General features: G+C 27.1%; 3 protein-coding genes across 3 annotated transcripts; all 3 read left to right on the forward strand.

The window, feature by feature from the left end:
• Window positions 1-587: 587 nt before the first annotated feature.
• Window positions 588-4,673, forward strand: Bm2869 (Uncharacterized protein; the record flags this gene model as incomplete). Its single annotated transcript, XM_043079059.1, has 7 exons — window positions 588-972; window positions 1,662-1,919; window positions 2,138-2,290; window positions 2,462-2,669; window positions 3,384-3,642; window positions 3,862-4,000; window positions 4,153-4,673. 7 exons carry the CDS (start codon window positions 588-590, stop codon window positions 4,671-4,673), a joined length of 1,923 nt encoding a protein of 640 aa, XP_042934993.1.
• A 2,598-nt stretch (window positions 4,674-7,271) lies between these two features.
• On the forward strand, window positions 7,272-9,381 carry Bm9826 (Uncharacterized protein; the record flags this gene model as incomplete). The annotated part of the gene is made up of 5 exons (XM_001900041.2): window positions 7,272-7,310; window positions 7,643-7,801; window positions 8,483-8,584; window positions 8,867-9,032; window positions 9,275-9,381. 5 exons carry the CDS (start codon window positions 7,272-7,274, stop codon window positions 9,379-9,381), a joined length of 573 nt encoding a protein of 190 aa, XP_001900076.2.
• Window positions 9,382-10,790: 1,409 nt separating this feature from the next.
• On the forward strand, window positions 10,791-15,074 carry Bm9825 (Uncharacterized protein; the record flags this gene model as incomplete). Its single annotated transcript, XM_043079060.1, has 12 exons — window positions 10,791-10,948; window positions 11,034-11,094; window positions 11,453-11,536; window positions 11,635-11,714; window positions 11,841-11,910; window positions 12,306-12,474; window positions 12,738-12,957; window positions 13,104-13,192; window positions 14,107-14,222; window positions 14,295-14,452; window positions 14,632-14,728; window positions 14,898-15,074. 12 exons carry the CDS (start codon window positions 10,791-10,793, stop codon window positions 15,072-15,074), a joined length of 1,479 nt encoding a protein of 492 aa, XP_042934994.1.
• Window positions 15,075-17,386: the final 2,312 nt, after the last annotated feature.

A 17,386-nucleotide genomic window follows, 5' to 3' on the forward strand; every position in this document is an offset into this window, starting at 1 on the left:
ATTATATTCATATTATACAAGATGCTTCTTAATTCCTTACACATTATGAATCGATGATGCAAGAAGTACAATTTGATTTTTCCCTTTTCCTGAACAATTTAATTTTTTCCTGAATGAATTTAAAGAATCTAATTTTTAAGAAAGATGAGTGGACTTGTTAAAAGTAATTATCATTGATGATAGCATTAAATATAAATGCTAGCTTGAAATATCGCAGATATACTAACTGATTAGAATGAATTAATATTTCAGAACAATTAGGCTACCATTAAGCTATTCCTTAAAGAATATTTATTTATTATAATTGTTACATGGTATATTAATGATTACATCTGATTTTTGAATTTAATTTAATCTTATTTAACTTTTGGCACTTCTTCCTTTTTTATTTCGACTATGCTGAAATTATTTTTATCATCTGCTATTTTATTGTCCAAAAATTATTTCCGATCTTTATTTAAAATTATTTCCGTTATTCTTTCGCGCTCTCTTCTTATTCTAGGAATATTAGAACAAATTTTCAAAACTGTTCATTAATTATTTTATATCTCGTCTTCTACTGAGTAATATGTTCAAATTTCAGAAAAATGCCGAAAAGCTTAAGCGATGACCTGGAAGAAGGTGAAATATTTGACAGTGAGGAAACTGTTATTAACCAATCTAATGTTAATGAATATTCTAACAATGGAAGTAATGAACGAACAAATTTGACGGAAAAGAAATGCTTCCAATCCTTAAACTATGGCCATAATGGATCATTTCATTCAAACAACAATTTGAAAATTCCTGATCAGTCAGCTATATGTGCTGAATCAAATGAAGATAATTTGGAAGCATGTAATGATGAGAAAGAAGAAAATATGTTGGAAGATATTCATGATTATGAATTAAATGATGAGGAATGTTTTCTGGATCACTGGATGATAGACGAGGATGAATTGGAAGATGAATTGAATGTTGCTAATTTTCAAGGTATGATGGAATTTTTTTTTTTTTTTTGCCACTTTTTTGGTATGATTTCAGGAATTAAACATAAAATTTAATTGAATATACGGATTACAACAGTACCAATTAATATATGCCGTATTAAATTACATCTTCAATGATTATAGCTTAATTTTTTTTTTTTTTTTTTTGAATTTTTCAAATTTAATATTTTTATTTCTGAATAGCATTTCAAATAATCATAAATATTCACGTCTGAGCGTTAAGCAATTTTTTGCTGAGTTGCTGTACAAAAATATTTGATGTGAAGAGATGGAAAAGTTAAGGCAACTTTGTTGAAGATATTATTTTATAATTTAAAAAATATCTCTATTCCTTTAATATGATAGAGACATTATTTGAAATTATATCAAAAACCTGTATGAATTTTGCATTATCTATTTTGCAGAAAGGCAGAAAAGATACAGCATTTCTTATTCCGGTTTTCTCTTTTTGCCTTATTTACTTCACAATACTTCATTATAGTTCAAAGTACATTATTTGCTTCGTAAGCTTTAATTTTATTGATATTGCGATGTTTGCAATTCAAGATGGTCAGATTTCCTTACTAATGTTTTTTTTTTTTTTTTTTTTTTTTTTTTTTAACTTTTACTAAATCATATTGTTCTAGCAAATATTTGTATACCCTATTATCATTTGATAAAAATGATTTTCAGACGAATTAGTGGAGTATCATTCCAATTCTGACGACGACTTGGACGATGATGATGACAAGGACAGTAGTGATTTTTCCGGCAAAATTGTTTGTAGTGAAAGAATTACAGCAGCAAACAAATTTCACACGAAGATGAAGGCATTGGCTATGGATATGGAAAGTAGAACAAACAAAATTGCAATAGGAGATGAAAAAGAAATGCGGACAAATTTAGCAAAAGAGATGCCAGTTGACGACAGCTGGATTTTCCATTCATTAGGTTTGTTATCACAGTGTAAAGAGAAGAAAAAGGAAAGTAGCTGGATAAATTTTCAATTAATCACACTGATTTGCTAAGGATAACAACTTAAGAGAGCTCTCGATATCTCTATACTTGTTATTATTTAGCACCTGAAATTATCTACGATTCTCTACAAATGGCAGTTCCATGTGTACGCATGACTGTTTGAAAATATAGTGACGAATGTCACGATTTAGATGAAACGCCAAGGATAGTTATGCAGGGTAATGAGCCAATGGATTCATACATGCTATCAGAATCAGAGGGGAATTTAAAAGAGCAACTAGCAGAAATGGATCTTTCCAAATTCGAAGTTATGATTGATGTAACCGTATCTGGATATCTAAATTGTGGGTTTTCTCGAAAATGATATCATCATCCAAGTCGGTTCATTCGTTTGTCCATTTAGTTTCTACTGGATTTGATGTTTCATTTCCTTCTTCCTCTTTGTCTTCCTTCCTCTTTTTCTCGTCTTCAGTATTTCCTAAAATCCTACACTATCTCATTTCTCACAATTACAGGTGATGACAGTAAAACAATGGATGTTGCAAGGAATAAAAAGCAAATGTTGCATGAAGAATCAAATAGCCATACAAAACAAATTGTTGAATTAGAGAGAAAATTTTCTGAGGAGAAAGAACATTATGTGCGCAATATGTATTCTCTACTAACAACAGCGCGTACACAAATTGCAGCTCTCAAAAAGGAAAATGACAAGCTTAAAATGAAGTAATTTTATAATTTTTTAAAACAAGAAGTTAGAGCTAAGTAATTTTAAACCAGCTGTTATTTGGAAAATTTTCGGAATTAGCATTTCTATTTTTGAAAATAACGGCTTTTTATTTGAAGAGTTAAATTTCATATCATATGCCAATTTTTCGTGGCTTTTTTTATGGCTTAATTGCTGGCTGTGATCGCCATCGAACTCTGTTTTGAGACTAATACATTTTTGAAATAGGTTTCATTTGTAATCACCTGAATTCCTGATCTTAAGTGGTAGGATGATTTCCATTAGTTTCACTTTTATTGATTTGCATTATATTGACATCATTATGCATAAAAACTTCCTAATTTTCATCAGTCACGCTTGTCTACTATTTTTAAAGGCATGCTGGAAATATTGCAAATAATTTCTTAAATTCATATCGATCTTACATGAATATTATCAAATTTATTTGAAATGGAAAAGCATGTTGTAGTGATAATTATATAAGGCTATTAGGATGAAATATAAGTGGAATCTTTATTTTTCTAAAAAGTACTCGTTACATTAGATATAATGATAACAATGCTATAATTGTGATATTTTTATTGTGCATTAACTATCTCATTTCATTCTACATGGTAAGCTGCTGTATGCGTTGATTGGTTGTCTTTAAAAATTTATTGAGTGAATTTATACAGAAAGAAAAAAAAAAATATGTTAGTCAAAATAATTTTCAGATTACAAGCAAATTGCACAATGAATTGTCCTAAATGTAAGCATCAGATATGCTTAAGAAATAATTTATTGAAACCAAAATATATCAAAGTATTGAAAGGACGTTGCGCAATCGAAATGTTGTTTGATAATTTGGCAAAAATGGAGGAATGGCTTGCAGCGAATTATCTAGATATTAATTCAGATGGATTACCAGTAGTATTGGAATTACCACAGAAATCGACACTTACTTCTACAAACAGCCTTCTTGCTCTAGAAACAGTGTGTTTCTCAAAATAGACTGTTGCATCTACAATTGATAAGAAGATACTGACTTGTTTTTTGTTATTTTGTTTCTTTTTTTCTTTTTACCTCGAATGAATATATATGATAATGCTAATGAGAATGGTGATAGAGAAAAATCAGTATTACTTTTCTGAAATTTAAGATGATGATTTCGTTATTTTTCTATTAAATTTAAATATTTAATGACATTGGCAGGGCAGAATTCATGATATTCATCGAAATACGAGTAAAGTCATGCCGACCTCATCAAGTCTTCCTCAGAAACCAGAGAGTATATTTCCAGTGAAAAGAGGACAGAATATTCAAACAGTTAGAGCTGCTAGCAATTTCAGTAGTGAGTTGTCGTTCAAAAATATTTTTCCAAAATCCAGATCGCAAATTTTGTTTTTGAAATCATTGGTCCAGATTTTTTTAATTTAAAAAAAAAAAAAAAAAAACGAACGATTAGCGATCTTTTCAGTGAACGAACAAATTAATTCATTCTAGAACATTCTACGAAGCAATATGAGAAGTTAAATCATGTATTGCAAGGTGAAAAGGGACAAGAGAGGACCAGTTCTAGCATTGCATACGATTTTTATGGTAAACGAAAAAAGCGATCACATGAAAAAAAACGATCAGGACCGAATAAATGCGAAGAACAACAGCTTCATCATATCCTGTCAACGTATACATCACCAGATGGATCACTTGACCGTGATCAACGACGATATTTTAGCTCTCCTAAGCCATATAATTCTCATGTATCACATCTGAATACAAAATTAAACGCTGAAAAAAACATGACATCTATGTCAAATCGCCAAATGGCAGACCAGAAAGGTCAGCGTACAACAATAAATAATCTTGGGAATCGATTCGAATACCGAAGTCCTTCTGAAGAGTATCGTAGGGAATCAGTCAAGTCATCGGCATATTATAGACGAGCCGACGAAGGTTCTTATCGAGAATATTGGAATCATTCACCGAGACCGAGCCGAATAAGAAGCGTTGAACGAAAACTGTAACTACTTAATTTCATGTAGGAATCGATGACGTTGTTACGTAAATAATGAATTAGTGCTTTGCTTAAATACGTAAATAGCATATCAAAATAAATAGTATATCCGGCGAAATCAATAGGTGTTGCTTCCTTTTTCTTTATTACTTCAATCTTTTATCTCATAATCTTCAGCATTTCATTTGTATCTATCATATTTTTTTTTTTATGTTTGATTTGATTCACTTATGGATTTTCATAATTTAAAACTACTCGTTTTTTAATTGTTTATTCTTCATTTTTTTATTTTCATGTTCACTTGCTGTTCCGTTGTATTACTGTCCTTTATTCTGATTTGCCCAGTATAAAGAGAATTTGGAATACGGGATTTACGAATTTACAGAATGTATTGCTTGAACTGCGGGAAAATATGAGTGATCTTTCTTGGAATATTGAAGTATCGTGTTTAGTTTGATTAATGTCCTAAATCACAAATTTTTCAGTTTATTTTAAATTTAACTATTCTACGTGAATTGCAGAAGTGTTAAATGCAGACCGATGAATATTCACATCGGTTTATTAATTTCTTCTTCTATATGTTCATTTCTTTCTCGACATTAAAAATTATTTCTGTTATTTAACGTCTTGATACATCCCAGGATAGTGAAATGTAACATGCACGTCAAATGTCCATTATGCCTATTTAAATACTTTTTGCATTATTAAATTTTCTAATTGATATTTCATTTACTGCAGAATAAATTTATAATCAGTCAAGTTTTTGTGGTTTCAGAAATCTGATTGAACGGATCAATCGCCCATTATGATTGTTTAAATGAAAGCTTTCCAGTATTAAAGAATTGATGTTTTAAACGAATTTATCACAAAAAGTAGTGAATCATATAGAGGATCACGTAAATGATTTGGTGGAACATTTATGAACACGCGTGGTAAACATATAAACGATGTAGCAAAAAAAGATGATCACGTAAATTGTTTGGTGAGACATTTCTGAAGTAGTGTGATGAAAATATAAACGATGTAGCAAAAACAGTAGTCAGACGATCACGTAAGATTATTTGATGGTACAATTGTTGAGTTTATACCAAAATTGATATCAATTGCAGTATGTCATAACTTCATAGTTTATTCAATTAAAAAAAAAAATTACGGCTAACATTTGAACGTTTCTGTCAAAGTATAGCATCGCTCGAAAACACAGAAATTTCGGAGTGGTCATGCAAGAATTTAATAATTTCAATAAAATGCGAAACTAATCAATATTGATGAATTAATGTTTTAAAAAAATTATAATAAAAATTACATGTGTTATACATAGCAATCTATTTTTACATATAACAAAATCATTGAGAAAAGCACTGATTTTAATAAGATTACATATCTTGTATCTTAACTTTTCACGTGACACGTACGTTATTCATTTGTTGCATTGTAGTGTTGAACATATATGATTGTTATAATGCGTGGGAAATTAGTATTCATTGTGTTGAAAATGAGAGACGTATGAATGAATGATAAATAGATATTATTATAGTGAAGGAGGAAAAAAGGGAACGAGTCTATCCACTGAGGAAATGTTTTTTTTTTTTTAATTTGATATGCATGTAATTCTTATATTGCAAAATATTTTTATTTTTGTATTTTTTTATTTGATGAAAATTTGTTACCATGATTATAGATGTCCATGTTTTAAAAGATAAAAACAAATTTATAAAATTAGCTAATAGTATTAAACATATCTATTTGGCATTTTTTTTTTTTCATTTCAATTATTTCAAGTAATTAGAAAATTACAAATAGTAATGAATATAATTATATGCATTATTGTAAAAATTATCACAATGAATAATTATTGTTGGTTTGTAATTGGGTAATTGGGATAAAACAAATTCTTATCGATATGTGCTAATTTGAAAGAAAGTGAGATGAAGTGAGATATAGATCAGGTGAAAATCATTTTTTAAAAAAAAATTTTTTTCATCATTTTAAAACATTTTAAAATTTATTTAAAAAAAAAAAATATTTCTTTTTCTAGGAATTAATCTAAAACTCCTTTGTTACAATAGCAATAATTGCATAAATTTCCTATCAAAACAAATATTTTTGCACAGTATGGTAAGTTTTACTTGTAATTGTTGAGAAATATCAATCGTTTAAATTTCTGAATAATATCTCTAATTAATAGTATCTTTATATGGTACTCCGTCCTTTTTTGTCAACTTATTTGATTGTCAAATAATTATTTTCGTATGACAATAGAAAGAAAATTCCAAATTCTAAATAGTGCTTGTATGAAGTTTATGTTTTTATTATTAATCTATATCTAATAGAGAATTTTCAAATATTGTTCTAGATTTTTCGATTTTTTTTTTTTTTAATTTCTAAAATAATTAGAAATTAAGCAACACGCATACGCAAAAACACTTATTTGTTGGACTGTTTTGGCAGTTTCTTTTAAAATTTGGAAATTTCATATTTTATTGGTGTAAAATTATAAGTTTATTTAGAAATAGTTTTTACATGAATAATACTATCATGTGTTAAAAGATTTCATATTAAGGCATCGAGAAAGAAAGGTTTAACAGCTGATGAGAAACGATCCCGAATGTTGGAATTATTTTATGAAAGCAACGAATTTTTTCAGGTAATTTTCTTATTTTGATAAAATAGGTTTATTATGAGAAGTATTGAAACTCGTTATTATCCGTTATTCTGATCGACTTTTTTTAAGTCAAGAAAAAAAACTATGGATATAAAAAAAACTATGATTTAAATTTTTGTATGACGCTTTTATGTTTTTAAAGAAGTAAAAAAACGAATTTTATAAAAAACACGTAAAGCGTTTCAAAATTTTGTGGGTTACAAATTCAAGCAACCATATTGCTTTTTTAAAAACAAAACATTATCAGATAAAGTGATTTACAAAACTTTATTATTTATTTATTTGTTTTTTTTTTCAAAAAAAAAAAAGTTTAGATGAAAGATCTTGAAAAAATTGCTCCAAAAAAGAAAGGAATTGTTCCGCAATCGGTGAAAGGGATAACACAACTGTTGGTTGATGAAGGTTTGGTTGAGTGCGAAAAGATTGGTACTTTTGTTTGCTATTGGGCATTTCCATCACAAGCAGTGATTACAGTAAAAAAATTTTTTTTCTTCTTCGTTCTTCAAATATAAAGAAAATTTATTTTTCTTGTGTATGTGTTTTTTTTTGCTTGATTTTGAACTGAATTCATTGAAGAATTTTAATTATGAGAGCAATAAGCATATAAATTCTAGCAGTATATAGTAATTGAATAATGATGACTTCAGTCCATTTGAAAAACCTTGATTACAAAATTGGGAACTTGTAAGTTTTAAGCAATACGTTCGATATGAATTTAGTAATTAGCAAATGGTGATTTGATTTTGAATTGAATTCATTGAAAAAGTCTAATTATCAGAATGAGAAGCTTGTATATTTCAAGCAATATCTGTATATTTTAAGTTGTTATAGAATATATTTGTACAAATTTACACAGAAATAAATCTACGATAATAAAAGGTGAAATAAGAGAAATAACATAGATTAAACAAATTTGTGATAAAAAACAAATACCATTAGATATACTGGTATATTACCAAATTACTATAATATCTAAATTATTGCTTGGAATATTTAGTAGTTGATGGTTATTTTAATGACGTAAAAAGTTTATATGTGCATAATAAACCATATATTATCAAGGATATACAAAGTATTCCAGGTTACTTTCAATATTTTTTTCAACAAATAAGAAAGTTAATATTATGGTTATTTTTTTGTGCTTTCATTTTTAGCGCAAAAAGCAATTGCAAGAATTAGATGAAAAGATTTATAATTTGGAGACAAAATTGCAAGAATTGAAAACTGATGTTGCAGTAGCAAAAAATGGAAAGGAAGTTAGTTTTCAGAATGTTCTTGTTATATGGCTCCCAGCATAATGATTGGTCAGATTTTAATTGATTGCTTTATAAGCTAGCAAAATGAGTTTATAGAAATGAATAAATTTTATCCAGAGTATTATAAATTTAGCATCAAGAAGTAGTATTAATTGAGTTATTTTGACGATTTTTGAAAAATCATAAGAATTAGTAACACTAGATTATTATGTTAGTAATATGAAAAAAAATTCTGTAAATTATTTCTCTATTTCAATTCCTCAAGAGGACAATTTTTTGCAGGCAACTGCAGAGCGAGAAAAATTACAGTTGCAAATTAATGAATTGCAAACGAAGCATGAAACATTAATGAAAAAATTGGAAAAACTAAGTGAGGAAGGCCCTGAAGCTATTGCACGACTTGAAAATGAGACAGCTAAAATTCGTGATAAAGCAAATCGTTGGACTGGTGAGATTTTCCTCATTTTCATAGTTCTTCAGATGATTACTTCTTGGATTCAGGAAAATAATTCTTTCAATTCAGGAAACAAAATTTTTTGTTATTAATTAATTTAGCAAAACATATGAAAGTTGCAGCGAAGTTTTTGAAAAGCGGTCGAATTTTTGATTGTTTTTTCTTTTTTTTTTTTTGCAGAACCGTAATTTAAAAAAGAAAGAAAATTGAAGATGCAATTTTTGCCATTGTTTTAGATAACATATTTGCGGCAAAAAAATGGTGTAAAAAGAAGTTTAATATAGAAGAAAAAGTATTGAATGCGCAATTTGAAATACCGTCAGAACTTGATTATTTGGATTGAAGTTTTAAACAGTTTCATGATTTCTTTACCGTTTACGGATAATTTATCTTAAATTTGGTTTAAACAGCTTGATTTTCTTTTTTTGAACTCAAAATTTGGAATTCATCTCATTTTCTTTCTTCATCTATTATTCCTGTCTTTAAGTCCGTAGATTGCATCTGATCCTAATCCTCATGAAAGTATTTTGATCTTTAGTTTTTTTTTACAAATTATTAATTCTTATTAACTGTATCTCTTCTACATATTCAGCTCACGTATTTGCCATACAAAAACAAAATTAGTTGTGCTGGATATCATGAAGGTACAAAAGCTGAAATATTAAACTACAGAAATTTTAAACAAACCATGAAGTGTATGCTTTTTTTATTCTTGTCTGATTAGCTTATTCATTTCTCCATTGATTTCATCATCAGAAAGAATAACTAACCATTCAATCTTTTAAAGATAGCACTTCGGATTGTATCTCTTTTTTTTGAAATAGCTGAACTTACCTATATCAGACTATTTCATTTAATGCTTTCTACTTGGATAGTTTATTGCGTAAATTTATTGATAATCAAGTTAAAATAGTAAGTTTACATTAGTTATGAAAATATATTCTCAATAAGTGCAGTAATATATATATATATATATAATATTCTCTTTTTTGTAATATATCAAATTTACTTGATAAATGAATTAAGTAAAGTATTTGGATGAAATGCTTGTGAAATGATAAGATAAAATTAATGCTATAAATAATAAAGGAAGTAAGCCTGAACTACTGAATTTTAGATATTGTGCATATGACTTTATGAACACTGTCACAGTATCCTTCTGTAAGTTAATTAAAATGAACTTTATGGACTTTTTTAAATCTCTAACATCTATTTTATGTTATAAAATAAGATGCGATTACTAAATTATGCTTCATGCTAATGTAATTTTTGAAATTTATAATTTCAAATTTCTCCCCTAAATTAATTTGTGCTGTTCTCATTTTAACCGTCAATTTTTTATGAAATATATTTGTGTTCTGTTACATCTGCTGTACTTCAGTGTTTTACTAGTTAAGTAAAGTGCACAACTATTTATTTCATATAAAATATTAGGATTCCTGATATATATGTATGTATTTCGATGTTTTGTTCGTTTTTACACATTTAAAGTTCACGAATTGCTGTTAATTGTTAATGGTTCATTGTAATATCATAGACTGATTAATCTATATGAAACAGATGTTTTTTTTTTTCTTAATCTTTTCTGGATAAATATTTTGTTATATTTATTTGTTTGCTTATCAGATTTTTGAGTTATATTTACTCAAATGGAGTTATATGAAATAAAATTCTTTGCGAAAGTTAACATTGAATAATGGAAAAATATTAGTAATAACTAATAAAATTCCAACTAAGTTTTCAATTTCTGAAATGAAAATATTCAAAATTTTTAGAATAGTAAAAATGGATGATGAAGGACAACGTGCGGCAGCAACAATCGAGTCATTATCAATTTGCCGTAATCAACTGTTTGGAGCTCCGTCATTGACTGACATTCAACAACCAACTGATTATGATCCTCGGGATAAGTTCGATTTGACATTGTTATAAAAACAAATAGTCATCATTTAAAGGTTATTTCAAATATTATTTTATAGTCATTTGCTATTTTAGTACCAATTACGACAACAATGGTGAGGATGCATTTATTGACATGAGTGATGATATATTAACGGTACGTATTTATCAAAGGAACTGTTTTTCTTCTTGTTTCCTCCAACATTATAATTTTATTTCTTCTATGAAAGACAGCTTAATATATTATTTTTATTTCCTCTTATTTCAAAAGTTAAAAAAAAATTTTATTTTACGTTACTATTTGATAATGATAACAAATGATAAGTCCTTACTTTCATTTTATACTTCACTAATGCCAAAATTTTTCGGCATTGAATAATTAATTTCTTTTGTTTACTGGCTGTGTTGAATATGAAATTATAAAGGGAGAATTTTACAATACGTTTATAGCAATAGACATGTGCTGGAAATAAGTATCTACTGAAAAAAATAACTAATTATTGAAAACATTTTAGTTCAGTGTACCACCAGTGAATTTTGAGCGAACAACAAGTGAGAATTTTGCTGATATTATATTATCACAACTTGATAACAAAAATGTAAGTAATTTAACTGTTATGCAATGAACTCTATGTCATACGTCAATTGTCAGTTACATATTCACATATCTATTCAACTATTTGAATATTTAATTTAGGCGAATTTTCCTGATGATACTGATGCATTAAATGAAATAAATACTGAACCATTGAACTTAGTTCCGCTTTCAGCTATCAGGTTTTTAAATTTCTTTTTTTTTTCCTTCTATTTATTACAAAAAATAAAAATAAATGAAATTAAACTTCTAAACAAAGCTATAAGTTATTTATAATACGCAATAAAAGGAAATTATAGTTTATTCAGGTCGGAAGCTACTGCACTTCAATTAGAATTTGATGTGACAGTGGAAGGAGGTCGTCAAAGTGCTTATATCGTAAGCTTTTAAACTTTTATTCTTTCTCCACTATTTGAAATCATTTATTTGAAATACTTCCATCATTCTTAAGTTAATATTATTTTTTGCTCAGTAAAACATATCTGCTTAATAGTATTGCAAATGCATGCTTCATGTGTTTTGTATTTGGCTGTGGAAAAAGGTTTATTGCATAATTCATTTTAATTTGTTCATTTGATTAAGTTGTCAAAAATAGGTAACTTAATTATTTTTGTAGTTTCGAAATTAAAAAAATGATGAACTATTTATTTGATTATTAGAAACTTGCATTTTTATTTATTTTGGAATATAAGAAAAATTGAGAATTTTGAATATCTAAATGAACATAATTCATAATTTCTTTTTCATTTCCTCTTAAAAAATACTTTTTTTAGTTTAAAGGTCGCTCACTTTTTGCGAAGATGAATACCAATGTCATATTTGTAGTGAATTGTCCTGTTCCTCCTCCACCAAAATCATTTGTCCGGATTTGTGCTATCTATTCGGATAATATTTATGCTAATGTTCCGGTTCGTCGATGTGATTATCATCGTTTACGAGATAGTGAGTAATTTTCGTTGGAAATGTTCAATTGAACTAGAAAAGTACAAATTAAATTTATCTGGGTTAATTTTATAAACTCAGAAATATTCCTAGTAGTAAAGTATAAATTTAAATTCAGATGAACTCTGTAAACTCACAAATAATCCTAATTAGTGCGGAGTTTTTTCCTTATTCGTTTTTTGAAACAAAAAGCAAATATCTTTTATCATAACTGCAATAATATATATCATCACTCCAAGAATTATTTTATGAAATTTTTACAGGAAATTATGAAGAACACTTCTTAATTGTAACCAATAATTCTAAAGCACAACATTTGACAGAAAAAGTAGAAGGTGAAGAAGGTTTTCGATCATTTGCAATTGTACCTTTCGATGCAATTCATGCAAATAGATGCTTAATGCTGCAATTTCGATGCTATTCATCTTGTGCTGGTGGTATCAATCGACGACAAGTGGTTTTATGTTTTTCTTTGGAAAATGGGTAAATTTTTTGTTTTAATTTTAAATATACTAAATAATTTGTTCCGTAGGAATAACATCAAAAAATTTTTTTCGTGCATTTTTTTGACATTTTACTTTTTTGCATGCGTGAAATAAAATTTCAATTAATATAAACTTAGATTTTAGTGGTAACCTACTTGGGGACAGTAAAATGCATCTAAAAGTATGTTCACTTCCAAGTCGAGATGCAAATTTGGACGTTAATAATATGCCACGTATGCTTTCATTTTTAATATTGAAAAAAGAAAAAACTTTTGTTTTTAATTAGAGAAGAAATAACAAATGAGAACAAAAATATACTCATGTATAGCATATATTTCAATCTTTAACTATAATATCTGAAGTAAAATATTAACTTTGATTAGTATAGTTTATGGCTGAAATAGTTTTTTCTTTTTTTTGACATGTGTTAGCAATTGGTTGATTGGCTTGGTGGACACATGCATATTTGTAATAGTGGTCTTATGTGCTGATAAAAATATGCATTTTAGAAATCAGCTGACTTTAACTCTGATATTTATATAGCATTATGATCAAAGAAAAAAAATCTTTTGTTATTTGAATAATACTATAAATCATAAATTTGTTGATATTTTACATTAAAATTTATGATTTTGCTTGAATTAGGAATTAAAATTCTGGGTAAATTGAGAAAAAATAAAATTTTTGTGTACTAGGTTGAAGAAATATTTCGAGAAATTGTTTATTTAAGATTAAATTAATAATAGCTCCAAATTTGAATTATCGGTGATAGGTTGTTTGTGTAGACTTACGTTAAGCAACCCAAAAATTTGTAAAACTATAGGGATAATGATTTAAAGCGTTTGTTTACACTTTAGTATGGCATTTCATATTTTAAAAGAAAGAATAAAGCAAATTTTACAATATTCATAAAGCAATTCAAAATTTGTTAGATTATAAATTTTTATTTTTTAGTATGATATTTTATGTTTTTTTAAAAAAAAGAAAATTTAGTTGTCAATTTAATTTTCCATTCGTTTAGGGATGCAGTAATTGAAATAGAAGTTGAAATTAAATAGAAGTACAATAGCTGAAGTTGAAGTAGCTATAGTAGATGATGTTCAGTGATTGATTAAGTAAATGATTATAGATTTTTTATTATCTTTAGGTAACAAACGTCCGGCTGCCAAACATTATCCGGCAGTTGCAGAAGTTGTTTCCGTTTCAGCGAAGAATAAACCGGAACAACCTTGGGATGATGATGATACAGTTTACTCATTAGAGGTTGAATTTGTTATGATTAAATTTGTTAACAAAATAAAAAATGAAAATTTTTCTTTAAAATTTAAATTCCAGATTCGTGGAAGGCATTTGTACAAAATAGTTTGTGCTATCGTTGGTAATTTTGAGTTAACGAGAAATTTGCTGAAGGATAAAAATCAAAGAAATGATAGAGAAATGTTGACGGTGAGCGATAGTTCAGGTTCGCTATCGCAAAACACTCCTATTGATTCGTAAGTTGCAATTGTTTAGCTTTTTTTCTTCCTATTTTTCTCTTGGTCTAAGCATTTTTGTCAACTTATGGATTCTTCAATTTTTCTAGGTTTGTAGTTTTTCTGGGTTCCTTAACACTACAAAGTGGCACTGATTTTAATTTCAAGATAAGCCTATTCGGCTTATATTATTATTATAGGTGGCTGAATACACTGGAACTATCAAAATATAAGCATTTATTTGCGGATCGATCATTATATGTAATTGCTGATCTGGATGGAATTGTCAATAAAATGGTTTCTTTCTTTCATAAATTACTCTTTAATTTTACTTTAAAAATCAGAAAAGTAGTAGATTCAGGTGTTATTTAATTTATAAACTGAACAATTTTATGAGTGGAAAAAAAAATTAAGAATATAATTGTTCTGCATTCATAAAACAAAATTAAATCTTGTCAAGTTTTAGTATCTATTATCGATAGGTGTTACTGAAGAAGATGCGATAAAAATGTTAAATTCATATTTATCTTGGTTTAACATTTTCAATGCTCAGCGGTTGAGCAGTTTGTCATCTGATGGCTCTACGATTCGAGTGCAAAGAACCCGTGTAAGTGGTTCCATTCGGGCATCTCATACGAAGTAATCACGATAACCTTTCCAGTCTTCGTTTTTAATATGCATTCTCTGTAATGTTTTTTTTTTTTGAAATCATATCTGGAATTGGAATTTTAAATTTATGATTAATGATTATAATGCTCTTTTATTTTTGATATATGAAGTGTCTTATCAAATTTCTATCTTTAGAAACTTGTAAAATTTTATGAGTGTTACTTTGATCAAATTCTTGATGGAAACGGAAAAAAATATTTGCTGATAAAAATATAATCAGATTAATTAATGATTATAATGCTCTTTTATTTTTGATTTTCATTTCAACCATTCCCATTTACACTGTTTTCACTTAACTGTTATGTTTATCGTTTTCTTTTGTTTATTCATTCGTTTTGTTGTTGTTGTTGTTGAAGCTAATCAATAACTAGATTAACCAATTTCATTAAATTAGCTAACGTCAATCACTGACGAATGTTATCAATAGAAAAATGAATGTTAACAATGTCAACATTTACTAAGCGTTATCAATAGAAGAATAAATGCTAACATTGTCACAATCTGTTTATCATATTATGCTTGTTAAAGGGAATAAATTTTTTTTTATACATGTTCTTCTGCTGACTTTAAAGATTGAAAATTGCATTGATCAAATCAAATTTAATAATAAATTATTTTAAAGCCGAAAAAAAAGCTTTTTTTAATCATTAATAAAGTGATTTCAGACCATTCACTAATATTTTTATAACATTTTAAAACATCTTTTAACTCTAATAAAATCCATTCGTCCTTCTTTTTCAAGTTTATTTATTTCGACTTGAAATAATATATTAAATGGATTTGAAATTTTGTGAATTTTAACTTTTGATTGATTTTTATTAGCGCTTCTTTGTTGATCAGTTTTGAATGTTACTAAACAAATTATGTTTGAAATTTATATAAAATTATCGCCAAAGTAAGAAGGCTTTGTTTTTTGAAAACAAATGCGGGTAAGTGAAATTTTTATTTAAGCAAATTCTGATTAAATTATTGTGCTGAACAATTTAGATTTTAAAAAGTTTTTGTGATTTTTATTGGGTTGAAAATTTTCTAAACTATCACTTCTTCCATTTATTGTATTTTTCTTGAAATTAATTTTCAACGTTACTGATGACACTATAGTATGCTTTTCCAATACATTAACTCCACATTAACAATTTAACTAGGTTTTGCAACAAAGACTAATTAAGCTTTTTGTCATAGATCAAAAAACAAAATTAAAAAAAAACGAAGCTTGAGGATATTGCAGGAAATAATCACCGCACTCACTCTAAAATATTTCGTATGAGTAATACTGAAATACAAGTTGATAATTCATTTTACTCTATATTTTAAAGATGAAAATTTACTAAATTTAATAATTTTCTTTCTTGAAAATTATATATAAACTTAAGGAAATGCAAAGGGAAAAAAATTTATTAGAACTTACTAGATTTAAATTCCATAAAATGCACATGAAATGTGAACGTCAAAAAATAAAAAAATTGCGTCAACATTAAAATATTAAGTAAACTTGAGAAAGACTCAAGCCCGAAAAAATATTGTATCAACATTAAAATAATTGATATTTCTTGATGAATCTTCCTCAATAAAAGGATAAATCCATACCTTCTCTTTTACCAGTTTGATAGGATTAATAGATCAATAAAAAAATAATAAATCAAATAAATAAAAAGTAAATAAACAAATATAAGTATATATATATAAGGCTTGAGGAAAAAAACTGCAAATCTGTGTGTACGGATAAACTCACATCGTTCCTATAAAAGTCGAATCAGAAGAAATGTTATCATGGACATTGTTATCATCATCGTTAAGAAGTGAAGTTTGTCCGTTTGCAAATAAGAAATGTTGAGTATTTAAAAGAAATTGAAAATTCAAAAAAAAAATTGATTGGATCGGAAGGGAAATAGTGCAAAAAATCAAATGAAATGATTGCAGTTAAAAGGACAGAAAGGCTTAAATAACTGGGTGACTTGCTAAAGTTGTACTTCTTAATTAATTAAATAATTAAGTGAATTACTATACTAATATTTATTAACTTGTTAAAGAATATCAGTAATTTATCTAATAATGATAGTAGTATATATAACAATATAATGATAACAAATATTATGATAAAATGTGACATTTCCTTTGTAATCAATGATTATTTATCAAATTAATTGATTTAATTAGAGTTATTAGAAATAGAACATGTAATTGTTTAACAGCATCCCATGTTGATAATTTAATTGAGACACAATAAGTGAAAATATCTGAAATTTTTTTAAAAAAAGAAATTGATGGAATAAATGTTAATATTTT

This window comes from Brugia malayi (genome assembly GCF_000002995.4).
Source record: "Brugia malayi strain FR3 genome assembly, contig: Bm_v4_Chr2_contig_001, whole genome shotgun sequence".
NCBI classification, from domain to species: domain Eukaryota; kingdom Metazoa; phylum Nematoda; class Chromadorea; order Rhabditida; family Onchocercidae; genus Brugia; species Brugia malayi.